The sequence below is a fragment of the Choloepus didactylus genome, chromosome 2 (genome assembly GCF_015220235.1).
Source record: "Choloepus didactylus isolate mChoDid1 chromosome 2, mChoDid1.pri, whole genome shotgun sequence".
Classification (NCBI taxonomy): domain Eukaryota; kingdom Metazoa; phylum Chordata; class Mammalia; order Pilosa; family Megalonychidae; genus Choloepus; species Choloepus didactylus.
The window spans coordinates 166,272,485-166,296,888 of record NC_051308.1 but is presented as its reverse complement, the minus strand read 5'-3'; the positions used below and the strand labels follow the sequence as shown (position 1 = coordinate 166,296,888).

General features: G+C 36.0%; 1 protein-coding gene across 6 annotated transcripts in view; it reads left to right on the top strand.

Moving 5' to 3' along the window:
* MIGA1 (mitoguardin 1) overlaps positions 1–24,404 on the top strand; it is a 134,589-nt gene that overhangs the window by 92,273 nt on the left and 17,912 nt on the right. For all 6 annotated transcript variants that reach the window (XM_037826870.1, XM_037826871.1, XM_037826869.1 and 3 more), the window contains 2 exons: positions 23,658–23,776; positions 24,040–24,112. In XM_037826870.1, the coding sequence (XP_037682798.1) occupies positions 23,658–23,776; positions 24,040–24,112 (192 nt within the window). The remainder of the gene's footprint in view (positions 1–23,657; positions 23,777–24,039; positions 24,113–24,404) is intronic.

Sequence of the window (24,404 nt, the reverse complement as noted above, 5' to 3'; positions counted from 1 at the left end):
TATATAGCAGCTTTATTGAGCTATAAGTTACATGCCATAACATTAACTCTTTTAAAGTTTTTCTGTATTCACAGTCTTGTGCAAACATCACCACTATCTAATTTTAAAACATTTTCGTCATCCCAGAAAGAAACCCTCTATCCATTAGCAGTCACTCCCCCAGCCCTTGGCAACCATTAATTTACTTTCTGTCTCCATGGATTTTCCTATTCTGGACATTTCGTATAAATGAAATCATACAATATGTGGTCTTTTGTGTTTGGCTTCCTTCACTTAGCATAATGCTTTCAAGGTCTGAAAAGACTTTTTAATGTCAATATACTGCCACATTGTATTCTCCTAACTTTCCCATCTGTTAAAAGAGATGGTCATTTAAGGGAAGATGTTTAGTTGGTGCAAGATCTGTATTTCTTGCACAATTTAACTCATACAGTTTGTTCAAATACCATAATTACATGGAACTTTTAATAGGAAGTGAGACCTGGTAGGTTTGCATAGGTGAGTGTGAAATAGAGACACATCCCAAAGTAATTTGGACAGAGAATAAAAATATATATGCAGGGCCCCCTTGAGAAGCTGGGGGAAAATGCAGAGGTGTTGGGCTTCCTCATCTGGATTGTTGCTTATGTTCTCACAAACATTGAGGACTGGCGGTTGATGTGCCAAGCCCTCTATCACAGGACTTGCCCTTATGAAGCTCATTACTGCAAGGAAAGGCTGAACCTGCTTATAATTGTGCCTAAGAGTCTCCCCCTGAATACCTCTTTGTCGCTCAGATGTGGCCCCTCTCTCTATAGCTAAACTAGCTCAGCATGTGAACTCACTGCCCTCCCCTTTACGTGGGATCTGACACTCAGGGATGTAAATCTCCCTGGCAACACAGGATATGATGCCTGGGATGAATCTGGACCCGACATCGTGGGATTGAGAACATTTTCTTGACCAAAAGGGGGATGCGAAATGAAACAAAATAAAGTTTCAGTGGCTGAGAGATTCCAAATGGAGCCAAGAGGTCACTCTGGTGGGCATTCTTATGCACTATATAGATAACCTTTTTAGGTTTTAATGCCTTGGAATAGCTAGAAGTAAACACCTGAAACTATCAAACTGCAACCCAGTAGCCTTAACTCTTGAAGATGATTGTATAGCAATGTAGCTTATAAGGGGTGACAGTGTGATTGTGAAAACCTTGTGGATCATACTCCCTTTATCCAGTGTATGGATGGATGAGTAGAAGAATGGGGACAAAAAACAAATGAAAAATAGGGTAGGTGGGGGGGATGATTTGAGTGTTCTTTTTTACTTTTATTGTTTTATTCTTATTTTCACTTTTTCTGGTACAAGGAAAATGTTCAAAAAATAGATTGTGAATGCACAATTATATGATGGTACTGTGAACAACTGATTGTACATTTTAGATGATTGTATGGTATGTGACTATTATCTCAATAAAATTGAATTAAAAAATATGGTCATTCAATAGGTAGAAACTAATATTACAGAGGTTAATTTTTAGCTGTAGTTTCAGTTTTCCTTCAAATCATCATTCTGAAATGTGTGTACATATGTGTTTAATATATAAATTGTAGAGTTCTTTTTAAAGAGAAAACCATATTTCATATAATTCACAATTAGTACTCGTCCTGTAAATGGAAGCTGGGAAAGCTTTTGCTATATCCAGCTCTCTGATTTGACAGCACTTGGTTGTAGCAATCCAAAATAATATACTAGGAATAATATACAAAGTGACAAAGATAAACATTTAGAATAATCATAATCTGAGAAGAGAGGGCTATATCTCTTCTGTTTCTTGAATTATCTTATTTCCTCTGGGGTCAGTTTTGCTTGTTTATCTTAGGCTTTCATTCCTGTGTTGATGGTTTTTTTCTTAAATTTGAAAGCTTAAAAGGTGACTTGATTGATTTCTTAGTTACATTGTTAGGTTTACAGTGTGTTTCTATGTCTCTCCCGTGAATAGGTGAATAGGAAGGCTAACTGGGCTCCATTTTACCTCTTTGAAGTATGTTGACTGGCAGGCTTTTCTTTTCTTTGGGATGAGTAGTCTGGAAATAGCCCTTTGGGGCAATGCAGGGTGGTGGGGGTGGGGACACTTGGATACGAAAAGAAGGCCTTACCCTGGGAGGCCCTTCTCCCATCCTGGAGACTTAAACTCTCCCCAGGCAGTTAAAGCAGTTTTTAAAAAGAAATGTTCCCTGATTAAAATTTTGTTTTTCTACCAAGCTGCCTATTCAGGAATGGAGGAAAAGTGCTATGGAGTAGAATGGGATGTAGAGTCTAGAGACAGACTTTTATTTAACTTCCTATTTTCATTTCCTTTTCTTCAATCCTGTCCTCATACCTACCAGCTGCTCTATGAGGCTCTATTTAGCAAATGTTTCCCCCTCAACTATATCCCCTCCTGGGTTTATTCTGGACTATGGCTTCCTCATCTGTGTCATCTGTCCACACTTCCATCTTTTAAAATTTAAGCATCTTTGTTCTGCTGTTAGTATTTTTAAACAAATTTTAAACAAAATTTAAGCATCTTTGTTCTGCTGTTAGTATTTTTTACACTATTGTATTAGTTAGCTATTGCTGTGTAACAAATTACCTCAAAACCTAATGGCTTAAAAGAACTAGAAACATTATCTTATCATTTCTGTAGATCAGATATCTGGGAGTGGCTTCACTGAATGGTTCTAATTTGATGTCTTTTGTGAAGTTGCAGTCAAGAGGCTGGCTTGGTGCTACAGTCATCTGAAGGCTTGATTGGGATTGGAGGATGTGTTTCCAAGTTCGCTCACTTACATGAATGCCAAATTAGTGCTGCTGATTGTCAGGAGATCTACGTTTTTCACCATGTGGACTTCTACATAGGACTACTTTAGTATCTTCACAGTATGGCACCTGGCTTCCTTCAGAGGGAGTGATCCAAGAGAGAGCAAGACAGAAACAATGACTGTTAGGACCTAGCCTCAGAAATCATACTCCATATTTTCTGCAGTATTCTGTTGGCTACACAGGTTAGCCCGATTCAGTGTGGCATGGGGTATGAGTACCAGCAAGAGGAAGTGTCTCTTGGAGAGTAATTATTATGAGTTTATTCCCTTTTTAAATTTATTTTCTGTTACTGAGAGAGGGGACACAGATGGATAACAGCCTCCTTTCTTTAATTGTAAGCCCCACTTGCCATTTAGGTGGCTTGTTTGAAAGGAAAATATAAACATGTAAAAAATGCTCCAGATAATATTATTCAGCCATAGAAAGGAATGAAGTTCTGATACATGCCATAATATGGATGCATTTCAAAGGCATCATGTTAAGTGAAATAAGATAGGCACAGAAGGAAAAATATTTTATAATTTCATTTATATGAAATAATGTAGATTACAGACTACCAGGCATGGAGAGGCAAATGGGGAGTTAACGCATAATGAGTATGAAATTTCTGTTTGGGGTGATGGAAAGTTTGGTAATGGATGGGGTGATGGGAATACAACATTGTGAATGTAACTACTGCCACTGAATTTTATGCTTAAAAGTAGTTGAATGGAAAATGTTATGTTGTCTGTATGTTACCATGATAAAAAAATTTTTCCTTATTAAAATGGAACTTACCCTGTTTCGTGACCCTATTTATAATAGTTTTTGGAACTTCAGACATTTCTTTAGTGGATGTTCGGAGGGTCTGGTCTGGACTAATGGATTAGAGATATTAAAAATATTACTTCACATTCAACAAAGTCAGTGCATGAAAGGGAAGATAAGGCGCAGTCCCTCTTGTACCTCATGGAGGGCAAGAGAAGTAACATAGGATGTTTGAAATCTTCGTCTCCCAAACATGCTTTTCACTGGTTAATCTTTGGGACTTAATCTCTTTTGTCTGTTTTTGTTGTTGCTGCTGCTCTTATTGATATGTTTGATTTCTTCCATGGTCATTTTATGATACTTGAGAAATCTGGGAGATAACTAGTAAAGTGAGATAATGCTTTGGTGTAAACCAATGTGTTATTACTTTTAATTTTGAAAATATTAAGATGATTTTTTTAAATGAGTTTTTGAAATGTGCCCCTTTTAGGAAGAATAATTTAGAAATAACGTTATAATTTTCAGCTAGCAAAGAAGAGTTAACTCTTTTTCCATGGTAAATTATACGTTTCTATAAGTGTTTCCATTAAACTGTATTACAGACCTTTGTTTCTCAAGTAACATTTTAGCTCTAGGCAATGTTAATCTTTTTCAGAAACCTTTTAAAAAGTTTTTGGGAATTTTGTCAAAAAAAATTCTTCCTATGAGATGTATTCTGAAATGAGAATTTAAACCAACATTTTAGTCATTTGCTTTTTCTTTAAAAAATTTAAGGTTAATGATTTTAAATAAATGTTTCTGAGTTGCCATTGTCTCTTTAAAAGGGTTGATGATCACGTTAACTAGTATAAAATCGTCGATTGTATTTCTACAACTGCAGGCCTATTTTACGAGGCTTATTTAAATGGTCATTTCAGCCAAACCAACAAATAAGCAATGTAGACCAATAAGTCACAATTGAACTCTAGAATTTGTCATTGCTAGATTTGTTCACTTCTTATTAGTATAAATTATTTTATGTAGAGAGTTTAATTGGAGCTCTGGTTTCATTCTTAGAAATTTTTTTTTTATTAGTAGATATGCATAGAGCTTATTTGTTTTGAACAGTGGTACAAAACTATGCAACTATTTATTCCCCAAAGAATTTCCATCCTAAGTTATTTTTTAAGCTGTTAGTTTTTTTATTTTTTAACTTCAAAAGTTATTTTGCCTTTTACATAATATATTTTTCTTAAAATATGAGAAGAAATGTTACTTAAAGCAGAGAATATATAATGTCAGATATTTCCATTTCCAGATACCTTTCTTTTTTGCGACGCTGGTTTACTAGACATATTTATACCTGTCAATATTATATCTACATATAAGACTGATAGAGAGGGTATAGTCTGGTGGTTAAGAGTATAAGCCCTGAAATAATATGCCTGGATTTAATTCCACCATTTATTTGTATTTTAAAAAATTTTACAGAAGTTTATTTAACAAAAAATTTTAATATGAAGAAAGTACACAACCCGATTTTTAAACAGTAAAATAGACCTTTGGAGAGGGGGAATGTGGAAGTAATTGATTTCTCTGCTGTACACAGCCATTGTTTATACTAGTCCCAAAGCTCCTAATATGATGATACTATTTCTTCATATTACCCCCATTACCTCATATTAACACCATTCCAGCATCATTTTGTGGCCCAAGGTTTCCATCTGCATGTAGTCATCTATCACTAGATTCATAAAGGGATCAAATCTCTGCAATATTCCTTGGACATGTCTGCCACCATGTATTACAGTGATAACTTCTTGTCCATAAATATTTTCAGTTCAGGTGGGTGAGCTTTGCTCATGGTGTCTACTTGGTGGATTCAGTGCTGTCTTGAAACAATTCATGTCCTCCCTCATGCTCACTTAGTCTTGGTGTGGTACCTTTGTTACAGTTCATGAGAGAATATTGAAATATTAATGTTAACTATAGTCCGTAGTTTGCATTAGGTGTATTTTCCCCCATATACCACCCTATTATTAAGATCCTGTAATAGTGACATACATTTGTTCTAGTTCATGGAAGAATGTTCTTATATTTGTACTATTAACCACATTCTTTGTCCACGACAGGGTTTACTATGTTATACAGTCCCATGTTTCATCCTTTAACTTTAATTCTAGTGACATACACGGCCCTAAACTTCCCTTTTCAATCACAGTCACACCCACAATTCAGTGCTATTAATTACACTCATGATAATGTGTTACTATCACCTCTATCCATTTCAAAACATTTACAATCCACCTTATTAAAAATTCTGCACAAATTAAGCATCAGTTCCCCATTCTCTGCCCTTATTCCATCTCCTGATAACCTGTATTCTAGATATTAACTCCATGAGTTTGCTCATCATACAATATTTGTCCTTTTGTGTCTAACTTATTTCACTCAGAATAATGTCCTCTAGGTTCATCCATGTTGCATGCATCAATACTTCACTTCTTACAGCTGAATAATATTCCATTGTATGTACATACCACATTTTGTTTATCCATTCATCAGTTGATGGGCACTTGGGTTGTTTCCATCTTTTGTCAGTTGTGAATAATGCTGCTACCTAGTTAGTGGCAGGGTTGCTAGATAATATGGCTGTTCTATAATTAGCTTCCTGAGGAACTGTAAAACTGTCTTCCACAGCAGCTGCACCATTCTACATCCTACAGGCTGTGAGTAAGTGTTCTTATTTCTCACTATTCTCTCCAATGCCTGTTTTTTTTCAATAGTGACCATTTTACTACATGTGAGATGGTATCTTGTTGTTTTGGTTTGCATTTCTCTAATAGCTAGTGATGTTGAGCATCTTTTCATCCTCATGAGTTTTTTTAGCTTTGGAAAAATGTCTATTCAAATCTTCTGTCCATTTTTTAATTGGGTTGCTTGTCTTTTTATTGTTGAATTGTAGGATTTCTTTATATACTCTGGATATTAAACCCTTAACAGATATCTGTTTCCAAATATTTCCTCCCATTGAGTATGCTGCCTTTTTTACCATCTCAACAAGGGCCTTTGAAGTACAAAAGTTTTTAATTTTGAGGGTATCCCATTTTTCTATTTTGTCTTTCGTTACTTGTGCTTTAGTGTAAGGTCTAAGAAGCCAACATTTACCATAAGATCTTGAAGATGCTTCCCTACACTTTCTTCTAGGATTTTTATGATCCTGTGTCTTATATTTAGGTCTTTAATCTATTTTGAATTAATTTTTGTATATGGTGTGGAATAGGGGTCCACTTTCATTCTTTTGCATATAGATATCTAGTTCTCTCAACACCATTTGTTGAAGAGACTGTTCTGTCTTAGTTGCATGGATTTGGCAGCCTTGTCAAAACTCAATTGACCATGGATATGAGGGTCTAGTTCTGAACTCTCAGCTTGATCGATATGTCTATGCCAGTCCCATGCTGTTTTGACCACTGTAGTTTTGTGATATGCTTTAAAAACAGGAAGTGTGAGTCCTCCAGCTTCGTTGTTCTTTTTTAAGATGTTTTTGGCTATTCATGGCCCCTTACCCTTCCAAATAAATTTGATAATTGGCTTTTCCAATTATGTAAAGTAGACTGTTGGAATTTTGATTGACATCTTAACAATATTTAGTCTTCCAGTCCATGAACATGGAATATCCTTCCTTTTATTTAGGTCCTCCTGATTTCTTTTAGCAGTGTTTTATAGTTTACTGTGTGCAGTAATTTACAGATTTGGTTAAATTTATTCCTAGATAGTTGATTCTTTTCGTTGCTATTGTAAATAGAATTTTTTTCTTGATTTCCTCCTCATATTGCTCATTACTAGTGTATAGAAACACTATTGATTTTTGTTTCTTGATCTTGTATCCTGTCACTTTGCTGATCTTGTCGATTAGCTCTAGTAGCTTTGTTGCAGATTTTTTGGGACTTTCTAAATATAGGATTATGTCATCTGCAAATGGTAAAAGTATTACTACTTCCTTTCCAATTTGGTTGCCTTTTATTTCTTTTTCTTACCTTATTGCTCTGACAAGAGCTTCTCGCACAATGTTGAATAACAATGTTGACAGTGGGCTTCCTTGCCTTGTGCCAGATTTTAGAGGGAAAGCTTTCAGTCTTTCACCATTGAGTACAGTGTTAGCTGTGGGCTTTTCATAAGTGCCCTTTATCATGTTGAGAAAGTTTTCTTCTATTCCTATATTTTGAAGTGTTTTTATCAAGAAAGGACATTGAGTTTTGTCAAATGCCTTTTCTTTGTCAATTGAGATGATCATGTGGTTTTCTCCTTCAATGTGTTAATGTGGTGTGTTACATTGACAGATTTTCTTGTGTTGAACCCCCTTGCATACCTGGAATGAAACCAACTTGATCATGGTGTATAATTCTTTCAGTGTGCTGTTGGATTCGATTTGCAAGTATTTTTTTGAGGATTTTTGCATCTATTTTCATTAGAGAGATTGGTCTGTAATTTTCATTTCTTGGAATATCTTTATCTGGCTTCGGTATTAGGGTGATGTTGTCTCATAAAATGAGTTAAGTAGTGTTCCCTCCTCTTCATGTTTTGGAAGAGTTTGAGCAGGATTGGTATTAATTCTTCCTGGAATGATTAGTAGAATTCACCTGTAAAGCTGTCTAGTCCTAGGCTTTTCTTTGTTTGGAGGTTTTTATTAACTAATTCAATCTCTTTGCTTGTCACTGGCTTGTGTAGGTGTTCTATTTCTTCTATAGACTGTGTAGGTTGTTCATGTGTTCTTAGGAAGTTGTCCGTTTTATCTCAGTTATCTAATTTGTTGGCATACAAATGTTCATAATATCTTCTTTTTTTAATTGCATTTTTATTGAGATATATTTGCATAACATACAGTCATTCAAGGTGTTCAGTTGGTTGTTGGTAGCTGTGCATTGATCACCACAATCGATCTTTGAACATTTTCATTACTCCAAAAAATAAGATAAAAATTACAGTAAAAAAGAATATCCAAAACATTCCATTCCCCACTTCCCCCCATTGTTCATTTACTTTTTTTCACAATGTTTTTTTAAAGTTTATCAAAACATTTAAAAAAATTTTTAAATACCAACATGCCAAACAAAACCAAAACAAAGGAATAAGAAAAAACAAATAACCTAAAATAACTGCATTGCTTCCAACCTATTCCTACCCTACCCCAAGAAAATAAACAGACTATAAGCCAACAAAGGAATAAGAAAAACAAATAACCTAAAGCAACTACATTTCTGAGCACTTATTCCTACCATACCACCCAGAAATTAAGAAACCATAGTCATTCCTGAGCATTCCCAGAACATTAAGTTTACCCTCCATAATGTATCTGTTCTTATTAGATTATTGTTCCTCCTTCACTATTTGCTATCGCTAGGTCCCCTACATTCTACAATATAAACCATTTATTTTACATTTTTCACAGTGTTCATATAAGTGGTAACATACAAGATTTCTCTTTTTGTGCCTGGTTTATGTAGCTCAGCATTGTCTTCAAGGTTCATCCATATTGTCATATGTTTCACGACATCGTTCCTTCTTACTGCCTTGTACTATTCCATCATGTGTATATACCCATTTTGTCTATCCACTCATCTGTTGAAGAACATTTCGGTTGTTTCCATCTCTTGGCAATTGTGACTATTACAGCTATGAACATTGGCGTGCAGATATCTGTTGGTGTCACTGTTTTCAGATCTTCTGGGTATATACTGAGAAGTGCAATTGCTGGATTGAAGAGTAACTTTATATCTAGTTTTCTAAGAAACTGCCAGACTGTCTTCCAGAGTGGCTGTACCATTATATAGTCCCACCAACAATGAAAAAGCATTCCAATTTCTCCACATCATCTCCAGCATTTGTAGTTTCCTGTTTGTTTAATGGCAGCCAATCTAACTGGTGTGAGATGATATCTCATTGTGGTCTTAATTTGCATCTCCATAATATCTAGTGAAGCTGAACATTTTTTCATGTGTTTTTGGCCATTTGTATTTCCCCTTCAGAGAACTGTCTTTTCATATCTTTTGTCCATTTTATAATTGGGCTGTCTGTACTATTGTCGTTGAGTTGTAGGATTTCTTTATATATGCAAGATATCAGTCTTTTGTCAGATACATGGTTTCCAAAAAGTTTTTTCCATTGACTTGGCTGCCTCTTCACCTTTTTGACAGATTCCTTTGAGGTACAGAAGCTTTTAAGTTTGAGGAGTTCCCATTTATCTGTTTTTTCTTCTGTTGCTTATGCTTTGGGTGTAAGCTCTAGGAAGTGACCTCCTAATACAAAGTCTTGAAGATGTTTCCCTACATTATCTTCTAGGAGTCTTATCGTACTGTCTCTTATATTGAGGTCTTTAATCCATTTTGAGTTAATTTTTTATGTAGGGTGTGAGGTAGGGGTCCTCTTTTATTCTTTTGGATATGGATATCCAGCTCTCCCAGCCCCATTTGTTGAAAAGACTGTTATGTACCAGTTCAGTGTTTTCGGGGGCCTTATCAAAGATCAGTCAACCTAGATCTGGGGGTATATCTCTGAATTCTCAATTTGATTCCATTGATCAATATGTCTATCTTTGTGCCAGTACCATGCTGTTTTGGCTACTGTGGCTTTATAAGAAACTTCAAAGTCAGGGAGTGTAAGTCCTCCCACTTTGTTTTTCATTTTTAGAATGTTTTTAGCAATTCGAGGAATCTTCACCTTCCAAATAAATTTGGTAGCTAGGTTTTCCAAGTCTGCAAAGTAGGTTATTGGAATTTGGATAGGAAATGCATTGAATCTGTAGATGAGTTTGGGTAGAATTGACATCTTAATGACATTTAGCCTTCCTATCTATGAACAAGGAATATTTTTCCATCTTTTTAGGTTCCCTTCTATATCTTTCTGTGAAGTTATGTAGTTTTCTACATATAGGTCTTTTATATCCTTGGTTAAGTTTATTCCTAGGTACTTGATTTTTTAGTTGCTATTGAAAATGTTATCTTTTCCTTGAGTGTCTCTTCAGTTTGGTCTTTTCTAGTATATAGGAACATTACTGACTTATGTGATTTAATTTTGTGTCCCGCTACTTTGCTAAATTTGTTTGTTAGCTCAAGTAGCTCTGTTGTCGATTTTTCAGGGTTTTCCAGATATAAGAGCATATCATCTGCAAATAATGATAGTTTTACTTCTTCCTTTCCAATTTGGATGCCTTTTATTTGTCTTGCCATATTGCTCAGGCTAGCACTTCTAGCACAATGTTGAATAGCAGTGGTGACAGTGGGCATCCTTGTCTCATTCCTAATCTTAGAGGGAAGGCTTTCAGTCTCTCGCCATTGACTACTATGCTGGCTGTGGATTTTTCATATATGCCATTTATCATTTTGAGGAAGTTTCCTTTAATTCCTACCTTTTGAAGTGTTTATAAAAAAAGGATGCTGGATTTTGTAGGATGCTTTTTCAGCATCTATTGAGATGACCATTTGATTTTTCCCTTTTGATTTGCTAGTGTGATGTATTATATTGATTGATTTTCTTATGTTGAACCATCCTTGCATGCTGGGATGAACCCCACTTAGTCATGCTGTATGATTTTTTAATGTGTCTTTGGATTTGATTTGCAAGTATTTTTTTTGAGAATTTTTCCATGTATATTCATTAGGGAGATTGACCTGTAGTTTTCCTTTCTTGTAGCTTCTTTACCTGGTTTTGGTATTAGAGTGATGATAGCTTCATAAAATGAGTTAGGTAGTGTTCCATTTTCTTCAATGTTTTGAAAGATTTTAAGTGAGATTGGTGTCAGTTCTTTTTGGAAAGCTTGGTAGAATTCCCCTGTGAAGCCATCTGACCCTTGGCATTTATTTGTGGGAAGTTTTTTGATGACTGATTGGATCTCTTTGCTTGTGGTTGGTTAGTTTAGATCTTCTGTTTCTTCTCTGGTCAGTCTAGGTTTTTCATGTGTTTCCAGGAAATTGTCCATTTCCTCTACAGTTGTTCATCGTATCCTCTTATAATTTTTTTAAATTTCTTCGGGATCTGCAGTAATGTCCCCTCACTCATTTATTATTTTGTTTATTTGGGTCTTCTCTCTTTTTGATTTTGTCAGTCTCGCTAAGGGCTTGTCAATCTTGATCTCCTCAAGGAACCAACTTGTGGTTTTATTTATTCTCTGTTGTTTTTTTGTTCTCTGTGTCATTTGTTTTTGCTTTAATCCTTGTTATTTCTTTTCTTCTACTTGGTTTAGGATTAGTCTGCTGTTCATTTTCTAGCTTCCTCAGTTGTTCCATTAGTTCTTTGGTTTTAGCTCTTTCTTCCTTTTTAATGTATGCATTCAGAGCTATAAATTTCCCCCTCATTACCACCTTTGCTGCAACCCATAAGTTTTGATATGTTGTGTTCTCATTTTCATTCGTCTCTACATATTTGGCAATTTCTCTTGCTATTTCTTCTTTAGCCCACTGATTGTTTAGGAGTGTGTTGTTTAACCACCAAGTACTTGTGAATTTTCTAAGTCTCGGATGATTATTGACTTCTAATTGTATTCCATTGTGGTCAGAGAATGTTCTTTGAATAACTTCAATCTTTTTAAATTTATTGAGGCTTGTTTTATGCCCCAGGATATGATCTGTTCTGGAGAAAGTTCCGTGAGCACTAGAGAAGAATGTGTATCCTGGTGATTTGGGATGTAATGTTCTATATATGTCTGTTAATTCAAATTCATTTATCAGATTGTTTATGTTTTAATTTCCTTTTTGGTCCTCTGTCTCATTGATCTATCTATGGGAGAGAGTGATGTACTGAAGTCTCCCACAATTAGTGTGGAAATATCTATTGCTTCCTTCAGTTTTGCCAATGTTTGTCTCATGTATTTTGGGGCACCTTGATTGGGTTCATAGACATTTATTATTGTTATTTCTTCTTGTTGAATTGTCCCTTTTATTAGTATGTAGTGGCCTTCTTTGTCTCTCATAACATCCTTGCATTTAAAGTCTATTTTATCTGAGATTAATATTGCCACTTCTGCTTTCTTTTGGCTGTAGGTTGCATGAAATATTTTTTCCATCCTTTCACTTTCAATTTCTTTGTGTCCCTGTGTCTAAGATGAGTCTTCTGTATGCGACATACTGATGGTTCATATTTTTTGATCCATTCTGCCAATCTATATCTTTTAATTGGGAAGTTTAATCCATTTACATTCAACATTATTACCATGAAGGCATTTCTTGAATCAGCCATCCTATCCTTTGGTTTATGTTTGTCAGATATATTTTTTCCCTCTCTCTCTTAATGTCCTTTATTGTACCCATAGTGAATTTTTTTAGTACTGAACCTTTCTCCATCTCTCTCTCTCTCCTTTCTTTGTCGGTAGGGCTCCCTTTAGTATCTCAAGTAGGGCAGATCTCTTGTTACCATATTCTCTCAGCATTTGTTTGTCTGTGAGAAATTTAAGCTCTCCCTCAAATTTGAAGGAGAGCTTTGCTGGATAAAGAATTCTGGGTTGGCAATTTCTTCTCTTTCAGGATTTTAGTTATGTCATACCACTGCCTTCTTGCCTCCATGGTGGCTGCTTGGTAGTCACTACTTGGTCTTATGTTGTTTCCCTTGTATGTAATGAATTGTTTCTCTCTTGCTGCTTTCAGAAGTTGCTCCTCTTCAGCATTTGACAATCTGATCAGAATATGTCTTGGAGTGGGTTTATTTGGATTTGTTCTGTTAGGAGTTTGTTGGACATCTATGATTTTCATATTTGTGTTATTTAGAAGGGCTGAGAAGTTTTCCTCAACAATTTCTTTGAATTCTTCTCTTAGACCTTTACTCTTGTCTTCCCCTTCTGGAACACCAGTAATTCTTATGTTTGTGTGCTTCATGTTGTCCATCATATCCCTGAGATCCACTTAGAATTTTTTTTAATTTTTTCTCCATTCTTCTTTTGTGCTTTCACTTTCCAGCCTGGACTCTTCCAGTTCACTTTTTGTTTCCTCAGCTTCCTCTAATCTAATACTGTGTGTATCCAGAATCTTTTTAGTGTCATCAACAGTTTCTTTTATTTCCATAAAGTCATCTATTTTTGTATTTATTCTTGTAAATTCTTCTTTATGCTCTTTTAGGGTCTTCTTTGTATCCTGTATATCCTGTTCCATGATCTCGTTGTTTGTGATTACTTCTTTGATTAATTGCTCCAAGTACTGTGTCTCCTCTCATTTTTTGATTTGGGTGTTTGGGTTTGGGTTATCCATATCTTCTGGTTTCTTCATATGCTGTAAAATTTTCTGTTGTTTTTGGCTTCTTGGCATTAGCTTATCTTGATAGGTTTCTTTTAGGATATGCAGGCTTATGTGAACAATTATCTAATTTGTCAGAGCTACAGCTTGGTGGAGTGCACTTTCCCTAACTTACCAGCAGATCACGCCCCCGAGCCACCTATTACCCTCAAGCCAGTTCTCCCCAGCTTCATCTATGCAGTGAGCAGGGGTTGGATTTTATGTGGATCCAATCAGTGCACCAAATTTCCATATGCAGTTAGTACAGCCAGAAATGAGGGTGGGGGTTGTGCCCTGTGCAATTAGGGAGGGAAGGTGGCTTTAAAACTCAACTCTTTCAGCTGTTCCTGGAGACTTAAAGCTGTTGCAGGAGTCCAACCATTCGGCTCAGACTCCCCACAGTCTCTCTGGTTTAGGCCCACAAGTCCCTGGGATTGGTCTAGGGTTTTCCATGCAGGACCCGCCACCAAGCTGTGCACTCTGTGGGCCTCCACAGAGGGAAGACTGTGCGACATCACAGGCGAGCGGAATCCACAAGTGTAGCTCTGGGTCTTGGCATCGTGCAGGGGCATTTCCAGCCCGCTGAAAATTTGGCTGTACATGGTAACTTCCCTCTTCCACGGACCTCCACCTTCCCAGCTCTGGGACAGTTAACTGTGGGCATGCAAATGGCTATCATCCATACCAGATATTGAGTGCTTGGAAAGCACTCCCCACTGTGCTCAACTGCACAAGCTCTCACTGCTGGATCTGCAGCTGCTTTTGGGGTTTTTAAACGAATCCGTCTCCAAATGCTGGCCCCCATTTCTCCCCACCATAGCATGGCTGCCATTTCCTCAGCAGCCTCACTCACTCATTTCCGATTGTCGACTCTCAGTTTCAACAAGTGCACCGTCACTGTGGACATAGCAGACCTTGTCCAGCTGGTCCAACCCTGGAGCTGGTATTCTGGAGCACTTTCTGTCTTTCATCTGGTGTTTCTCACAGGAAAGGAATTTGCCCCATCTCTCCTAATCCACCATCTTGGATCCTCCTCCATTATATCTTTTTATGATCTTTTTTATTTCTGTAGTGTCAGTGGTAATGTCCCCCACACCTCCCTTTTCTGATTTTATTTATTTTCTTCTCCTCTCTTTTGGTCTTTGGCAGTCTAGCTAAAAGTTTGTCAAATTTTTTTTTTCTCCAAAGAACCAACTTTTGGTTTTGTTGATTCTATTGTTTTTCTATTCTCAATTTCATTTATTTCTACTCTAATCTTGGTTATTTCTTTCCTTCTGCTTGCTTTGGGATTAGTTTGCTGTTCTTTTTCTTCTTTCTCCAGCTGTACCATTAGGTCTAAGATTTTAATTTTTAGCTTTTAATGCAGTTGTTTAGGACTATAAATTTCCCTCTTAGCACTGCCTTCACTGCAGCCTGTAAGTTTTGATATGTTGTATTCTCTTTTTTCATTCATCTTGAGATATTTACTGATTTCTCTTGCAGTTACTTCTTTAACTCATTAATTGTCTGAGTATGTTGTTTAAAATCCATATATTTTTAAATTTTCCAGTTCTCTGCCTGTTATTGATTTCCAGTTTCATTCCATTATGATCAGAGAAAGTGCTTTGTATAATTTCAATCTTTCTAAATTTATCAAGACCTGTTTTATGACCAACTCTGTGGTCTATGCTGGAGAAGGATCCATGAGCACTTGAGAAGAATGTATATCCTGTTGTTTTGGGGTGCAATTTTCTGTATATGTCTGTTAGATCTAGTTCATTTTTTGTATTATTCAGTTTCCCCATTTCCTTATGGATCCTCTGTTTAGTTGTTCTATCTATTATGAGAATGTTGTATTGAAGTCTCCAACTACTGTTGTAGAGATGTTTATTATTTACTTCTGTTTTGCCAGAGTTTGCATCATATATTTTGGGGCTCCCTGGTTAGGTGCATAAATATTTATGATTGTCATTTCTTCTTGGTGGATTGCCCCTTTTATTAATATATAATGCCCTTCTTTGTCTGTTATAACAATTTAACATTTAAAGTCTATTTTTGTCTGCTATTAGTATAGCTATCCCAGCTCTTTTTTTGGTTACTCTTTGCGTGGAATATCTTTTTCTAGCCATTCATCTTCAACCTATTTGCCCCTAGGTCAAAGGTGAGTCTCTTGTAGACAGCATGTAGATGAATCGTTTTTAAATCCATTCTGCCAATCTCTGTCTTTCAATTGGAGAGTTTAATCCATTAACATTCAGTGTTATTACTTGTTATTTAATGATGCAGTACTTAACGTCAACCATTTTATTCTTTGGCTTTTATATGTTATATCTTATTTTTGTCTCTCCTTTTACCCTTTTATTTACCCTTTCTGATATTCTTCATTTCTACTCTCTATTCCACACACATCTCTCTCTCCTATATTTCCTTTCAGCTTGCAGAATTCTCTTTAGTATTTCTTGTTAACAAGGTCTCTTGTTAACAAATTCTCTCAGTTTCTGTATATATGTGTTCCGATTTGCTAGAGCTACTGTTATGTAAAATATCAAAAACGAATTGGCTTTTATAAAGGGAATTTATTTGGTTATAAATTTACAGTTTTAACGCCATAAAAGTATCTATACTAAGGCATTTATTAGAGGATATCTTCACTGAAGAATGGCCAATGGCATCTGGAACACCTCTGTCAGCTGGGAAGGCAAGTGGCTGGCATCTGCTAATCCTTTGCTTCCAGGTTGTGTTTCAAAATGACAGTCTCCAGAATGCCTCTGGGTTCTTCTCTCTCAGCTCCTGTGCATCCTTGCTTCTTTCTCCCAGAGCGTTTCTCTCTAAGCATCTGGGGTCCTCTCTTAGCTTCTCTGGGGCAAACTCTGGTCTTTATCTCTTAGCTTAGCATCTCCAAACTTCCTTCTGTCCTCATCTCCAGGCATCCCTAAGCATCTCTGTTGGCTCCTGCTCCTGTCTCTCTTCCTGAGCCAGTGATCTAATTAAGATCCACCTTGAATGGGAGGGGCCACACCTCCATAAAAATAATTTAAACAGAGGCTTTCACCCACAGTTGAGTGAGTCACATCTCCGTGAAAACAACCTAATCAAAAAGCCCTGTCCTGATCAGAAGACTAATAACTCTGGTCCCACAAGATTGCATTAAAGAACGTGGCTTTTCTGAGGGACATAATATATCCAAACCAGCACAATGAGTGAACATTTTAAACTCTCCCTCATTTCTGAAGGACAGTTTTGCCAGACAGAGAACTCTTTCTCAGTATTTTAAGAATATCATACCAGCACCTTCACACCTCCATGTCTTTGGTACTTAGTCTTATTGAACGTCCCTTGTATGTGATGAATTGCTTTTCTCCTGCTGCTTTCAGAATTCTCTCTTTATCTTCGACATTTGACCTTCTGATTAGTACGTGTCTTTGAGTAGGTCTATTAGGATTTATTTTGTTTGGAGAATGTTGCACTTCTTTGATATGTATATTCATGTCTTTCATAAGAGTTGGGAAATTGTTAGCCGTTATTTCCTCAGATATTCTTTCTGCCCCTTTCTCTTCTTCTGGGACACCCATGACATGTATGTTTTTATGCTGCATGCTGTCATTTGGTTCCCTGAGACCCTGTTCAATTTTTTCCATTCTTTTCCCTCTGTTCTTCTGTCTGTAAGATTTTAACTGTCCTGTCTGTGAGATTCAAAACTGTCCTGTGTTCCATTTCACTGATCCTTTCTTCTCCTTGTTCCAATCTGCTGTTGTATGCCTCTAGTGTATTTTTAATCTCATCTATTGTGCCTTTTATTCCCATAAGTTCTATTATTTTTCTTTGTATGCTTTCAATTTTTTCTTTATGGTCACGCATTATCTTTTTACTGTCTTTTATCTCTTAAGTCATATTTTCCTTTATCTCCTTTAATTGATTTAGGAGATTTGTTTGAACATCTTTGATTAGTTGCTCCAAATTCTGTGTCTCCTCTGACTTTTTAATTTATTCTTTGACTGGGCTATACTTTCCTGCTTCTTAGTGTGGCTTTTAAATTTTTTGCTGATGTCTAGGCATCTGTTTATCTTATGTGCTTACTCTGATGGTCTGTTTCTCTGTCTTGCAAAGGGTTTTATTGTTGATGACTTTGTGTGAAGGATCTTCTTTGACACTTGGTTCAGCTTATTTTAGATCTTTAGAATTGTCCTTGTTTAACTTATGAACACACAGCCAAGACCCACAAAGGGGGCACAGACCAGTTCAAGAGAACACAGGGGAGAGGGTCAGGAAGGATGCCATAAAGCCTTTTTTTTTTCTTTTCCTTCATTTTGCCTCCCTGAAGGTGAACTTTTCTGGCCTGTATAGCAGAACCCACAAACCTTTCTCTGGTGTCCTAAGGGGGATTTTATTTTTTCAGCCTTTACCGGCAGTGTTGAAACAGTGAGTGCAGGGACCCCAGCAGTCCAAACTCACTGATCAGAAGCCGCATTCAGCACTCAACTGTGCCCCGCCCCCATTCCTGTGGAGGAAGACCTTTATGCCCCTTTCCTTCTGGTGCAGTTTCAGTGGCAAGCCTTGTGGGTGGGGGATGGACACTGGTCAGTGCCATGGAAGCTATTCACTCATAATTTTTGCTGCAGTTTCTCAGTCTCCCTGTCCTGCTCTTTCCTGGATGCTGTACACTGCTCCCTTGGTCTCTGGAGCCCCAGAACTGTATTCAGACAATTTCTACTTGTCCACTGTTTTTGTAGGAGGAGTGTGTCCTTTAGTTACCTAATCTACCATATTCCCTAGAACCCCCCAAAATAATCTTTTAAGACAAAAATTGTTACTATAGACAAAGAAGGAAATTTTGTAATGATAAACCAGTGAAACTGAGAAGAAATAACAATTATAAACATGCATGCACCTTATACAGAGCTCAAAAATACATGAAGCAAAAACTGAGGGAATTGAAGGGAGAATAGTAAATTCAACAATACTAGTTGGAGACTTCAGTATTTGACTTTCAATAATGACCAGAACATCTAGGCAGGATATCAGTAAAGAAGTAGGAGATTTGAACAACACTGTAGCAATTAGACCTAGCATACATCTATAGAATCCTCCGCCCAACAACAGCAGAATACATATTCTTCTTACATACAAATGGAACAAGTTCCGAGATAGATCATACAGTAGTCCATAAAACAAGCCTCAATAAATTTAAAAGGATTGAAATCATTCCAATATATTCTCTGACCACAAATGGAATGGAATTAGAAATGCACAACAGAAGGAAATTTGGGAAACTCACAGGTATGTGGAAATTAAACATCATACTCCTAAATAACCCGTGGGTCAAAGGAAAAATCACTAGGGATATTAGAAAATATTTTGAGTTAAATGAAAACAGAAACATAGTTTAACATACCTTATGTAAACCAACACTTGGAGATTTGTAGTCATAAACACATACATTTAAAACACAAGGAAAGATTTCAAATCAACAACCTCACCTTCCACTTTAAGAAAATAGAGAAAGAAGAGCAAACTAAATGCAAAACAACCAGAAAGGAGATTCAAACAGAAATAAATAAATAAATAAATAAATAAATAAATAAATAAATGAAATTGAGAAAATCACTGAAACCAAAAGTTGCTTCTTTGAAAAGAGCAAAATTGGCAAACCTTTTGGTAAATCGACCAAGATAAAAAGAGAGACGATTCACCTTACTGAAATACGGAATAAAAAAGATCCCATAACTACCAACTCTAAAGAAGTAAAAAGGATTATACAGAAATATGTTGTTCTAGTTTGCTAATTTTGCCGGAATGCAAAACACCAGAGATGGATTGGCTTTTATAAAAGGGGGTTTATTTGGTTATTCAGTTACAGTCTTAAGGCCATAAAGTGTCCAAGGTAAGGCATCAACAATTGGGTACCTTCACTGGAGGATGGCCGATGGCATCCGGAAAACCTCTGTTGGCTGGGAAGGCACGTGGTCAGTGTCTGCTCCAAGTTCTGGTTTCAAAATGGCTTTCTCCCAGGACGTTCCTCTCTAGGCTGCAGTTCCTCAAAAATGTCACTCTTAGTTGCTCTTGGGGCATTTTTCCTCTCTTGGCTTCTCCGGAGCAAAAGGTCTGCTTTCAACGGCCGTCTTCAAACTGTCTGCAGCTATTCTCAGCTCCTGTGCGTTCTTCAAAGTGTCCCTCTTGGCTGTAGCTCCTCTTCAAAAGTTCACTCTGAGCTACACTGAGTTCCCTCTGCCTGTCAGCTCATTTATATGGCTCCACTGATCAAGGCCCACCCAATGGGCGGGCCAACACTCCATGGAAATTATCCAATTAGAGTCATCACCCACAGTTGTGTGGGGCGCATCTCCACAGAAACACTCAAAGAACTACAATCTAATCAACACTGATAATGTCTGCCCACACAAGATTACATCAAAGATAATGGCATTTGGGGGACACAATATATTCAAACTGGCACATATGTGAACAGCTATATGCCAACAAATTAGTTAACCAGATGCAGTAGACAAATTTCTAGAAAGACACAAACTGAAGGAAGTAGACAAATTTCTAGAAAGACGTAAACTGCTGAAACTTACTCAAGAAGAAATAGAAAATCTGAGTAGACATAAGTCAATGAAAGAGATTGAATTAGTAATCAAATTACTTCTCACAAAGGAAAACCCTGGACCAGATGGCTTCATAGCGAAGTCTACCAAGTGTTTAAAGAATTAATACCCATCCTTCACAAACTCTTCTGAAGAGGAGGAAACACTTCCTACTCATACTATGACCCCAGTATTATCTTGATAACAAAACCAGAGGAAGTTATTGTAAGAAAAGGAAACTATTGACCAATATCCCTTGTAAACATAGATGTAAAAATCTTCAATAAAATTTTAGCAAACTAGACTCAACTGCATATAAAGAAGAAATATACACCATGACCAAGTGGAAGTTATCACGGGAAAGTAGAATGGTTTGACATATGAAAATCAATCAATGTAATACACCATTATTAATGAACAAAACCCACATCATCTCACTAGACACAGAAAAAGTATTTGAAAAATACAACATCATTTTTTTATTAGAATACTCAACAAAGTAGGAAGAGCTGGGAAATTCTTCAACCTGATAAAAGGCATCTATGCAAAATCCAGAGTTAACATCATACTTAATGGTGCTTAATTATCAGGAACCAGACAAGGATGTCTGCTCTGACCCTTTCTATTTAACATTGTATTTTAGGTTCCAGTAAGGGTGAATAGGCAAGAAAAAGAAATAAAAGGTATCCACATTAGAAAGGAAGAAGTAAAACTCTCCCTATTTGCCGATGACATGATTTTGCATGATGTTGTAAATTACTAAAAAATCCTAAGGAATCCGTTAAAAAACTGTTAGAACTAATAAATTCATCAAGATTACAAGATACAATATACAAAAATCAACTGTATTTATGTACACTAGCAATGAATGAGTCTGATAATGAAAGAAAATAATTCCATCTCAATAACATCAAAAAGAATAAAAAGAAATAAATTTTTGAAGTGAAAGACATATACACTGAAAATGACAGGACACTCTTGAAAGAAATCATAGAATACTAAATAAATGGAAGGATAATCCCATGTTCATGGATCAGAGGACTCAATATTGTTGAGATGGAAATACTCCCCAAGTTAATCTGTAGATTCAAAGCAATCCCTATCAAAATCCCAGCTGCCTTTTTTTCCCCCCCCAGATTAAAGGCAAACAGTCTTGGGAAGAAAAAAGAACAAATTGAGTAACTCACACTTTCTTCTTCCAAAACTTAGTAAAAAGTTACATTAATGAAGACAGTATGGTACTGGCATAAGGGTAAAGATAGACATACATATCAATGGAATCAAATTGAGAATCTATAAATAGCCCTTTATATTTATGGTCATTTGATTTTGACAAGGATACTAAGATAGTTTAGTAAGGGAAATAATAGTCTTTTTTAAAACAAATGGTGCTGAGACAATTGGATAACCACATACGAAGCAGTAAAGTTGAATCTCTATGTCGTACCATATACAAAAATTAACTCAAAATGGGTTCCAGAACTAAATGTAAGAGTTAAAACTATAAATTCTTAGAAAATGTAAATTGTTGTGATCTTGGATTAGGCAATAGTTTTTTAGGTTTGATACCAAAAGCACAAGTGACAAAGGAATGAATAGATTAGTTGGATTTTTGAGAAGTAAAAGTTTTTGTTCTTCAAAGCAGGCCAACATGAGAGTGAAAAGACAACAAAATGGGAGAAGATATCTTTGAATCTTATATCTGATAAAGAACTTGAGTCCAGAATATATAAAGAACTCTTACAACTCAACAGTAAAAAACAAATAACCCAGTTGCAAAATGGGCAAAAGATTTGAGCAGATACCTCACCAAAGAAGATATACAAGTAGCAAATAAGCATATGAAGAGATGCTTGAAATGATGTCACTAGGGAACTGCAAATTAAAACAGCAATGAGATACTACTACACACCTATTAGAATGGCTCAAATCCAAAAGATGACACCAAATGCTCGTGAAGATGTAGAGCAACAGAAACTCATTCATTGTTGGTGGGAAGGCACAATGGTGCAGTTGCTTTGAAAAACTATTCAGCTGTGCCTAAAGAAAGCTAAATGTAGATGTACCTTATAACTCTGCAGTTCTATTCCTAGATGTATACCCAAGAGAATTGAAAACATATGTCCACACAAAAGCCTGTATGCAAATGTTTATGGCAGAATTTTCATAATAGCTAAAATGTAGAATAGCAGAATTATTCATAGTAGCTAAAAAGAAGAAATGGTTGTAATGTCCATCAGATGATGAGTGGATAAACAAAATGTGATATAGTCATACAATGGAATGCGTCCATAAAAAGGAATGAAGTATTGATATATGCTATGTACCTCAAAAGTATTATGCTAAGTGATAGAAGCCAAACAAGAAAGGCTGCATTGTATAATTCCATTTATTTGAAATTTCTAGAATAGGAAAATCCATAGAGACAGAAAGAAGATTCATGTTTCCCAGGGGAAAGGGGAATGGGTAGTGACTGCTGATGGGCAGGGGATTTCTTTTTGCTGTGATGAAAATGTTCTGGAATTAAATTAAACAGTGATGATGATTGCACAACTCTGAATATGCTGAAAACCACTGAATTGTACACTTTTTATGGTATGTGAATTATATCTCAGTAAAGCTATTATTTAAAAAAAAAAACTACAGTGTGCCATTTAAATATATCACCTGGTACTGAAAAATAAAATAACTCCAATGGTTTTTTGCTTGGTTGGCTACACTATATTTGCAGTTTTTTGTTTCTTTGTTTGTTTATTAATGAACTGTCAGAAAACTGAAATTCTATTTGTAGATTTGTTATGCAAGCCAGAGAAGCATGGCTGTTTTTCAGTTATGCAAAGTTTAATCAAAGCTACATATAAGAAAAGGCTCCTTAGAATAACAGAATTGAACTTATTTCATTGTCTTTGTAGAAAGTTTTGCTTCGTTAGCCATCATGAGTTAATGTTCTTGGGATGATAAAATCCTCTTTTTTTTAAGGCTTCATTTTCAGTTATTCTTGTTGGTAAGCTGTAAGACAGTGATTTTCTGTGTACCCTATGGATTTAAATAGTTGGATTCAAAATGAACTAAGCTTATTTTAAAGTTACACTCTTTTATAACTGAATTTTGAAATAAAATGAATTCAATTCTTACTAGCTATAAGTTGTACTGAATGATTTTTATGGTTTAAATAAATTTAGTATGTTTTGATGTTTGCAAAATTCTGTTTTCTATCTTTTATAGTTTTTCTTCTTTTATCAAGAATTGAAACCCACTGTTTTCTTAGCTTGCAGAACACAGAGAAATACGGCATACCTACAGTCTAGAGTCTCTTTGCCACTGTCCTTTTTATGAAGAAGCCATGCATTTAGTTGAAGAAGGAAAAATTTACTCAAGAGTTCTTAGGTACCATTTCTGTTTTGTGTATGTTTATGAAAATATTAAGGTGTTGCTATGTTTGTGTGATATTTATTAAAAATGTTTATAATAGGAAGAAATATGTTTTTAAGTCTAAGTCAAAACAATTTTTTCACATGTTCTGACTTAGTCTGTGTTGAGAAGACATGTATTTTATTTTATGGACCTAAGGTTAACTTTGCTTGAGTCCACATTTGTAGTGGGCTTCATCCTAAATACAGCTTAACAGTTTTCTCCCGTTTATTGCATAGAACTGAAATGTTGGAGTGCTTAGGAGACAGTGATTTTCTTGCCAAACTTCACTGTATTCGACAGGCCTTTCAGGTATATATTTTTTAAACATTAAGTGACTTCACCCAGCCACTGATACCCACCCTCACACTATCTGTAGTGTACAGCATATAAACAGAATAGCTTTCTTTTTATTATCCCTATTTCTGATGGCAATTATCAAGTCCACTAAGTTTATTTTGCCTCCCTGCTACTTCCCTTCATTTGTCATTGTGCTTTCCCATGGCTCCCTGGTCCACCACTCTTAGTCAAAACAGAACATTTTGGTGCTATAAGTGCTTACAAATAGCTAATTAAAATAAAAAAACCTTTTTCTTACTATCAA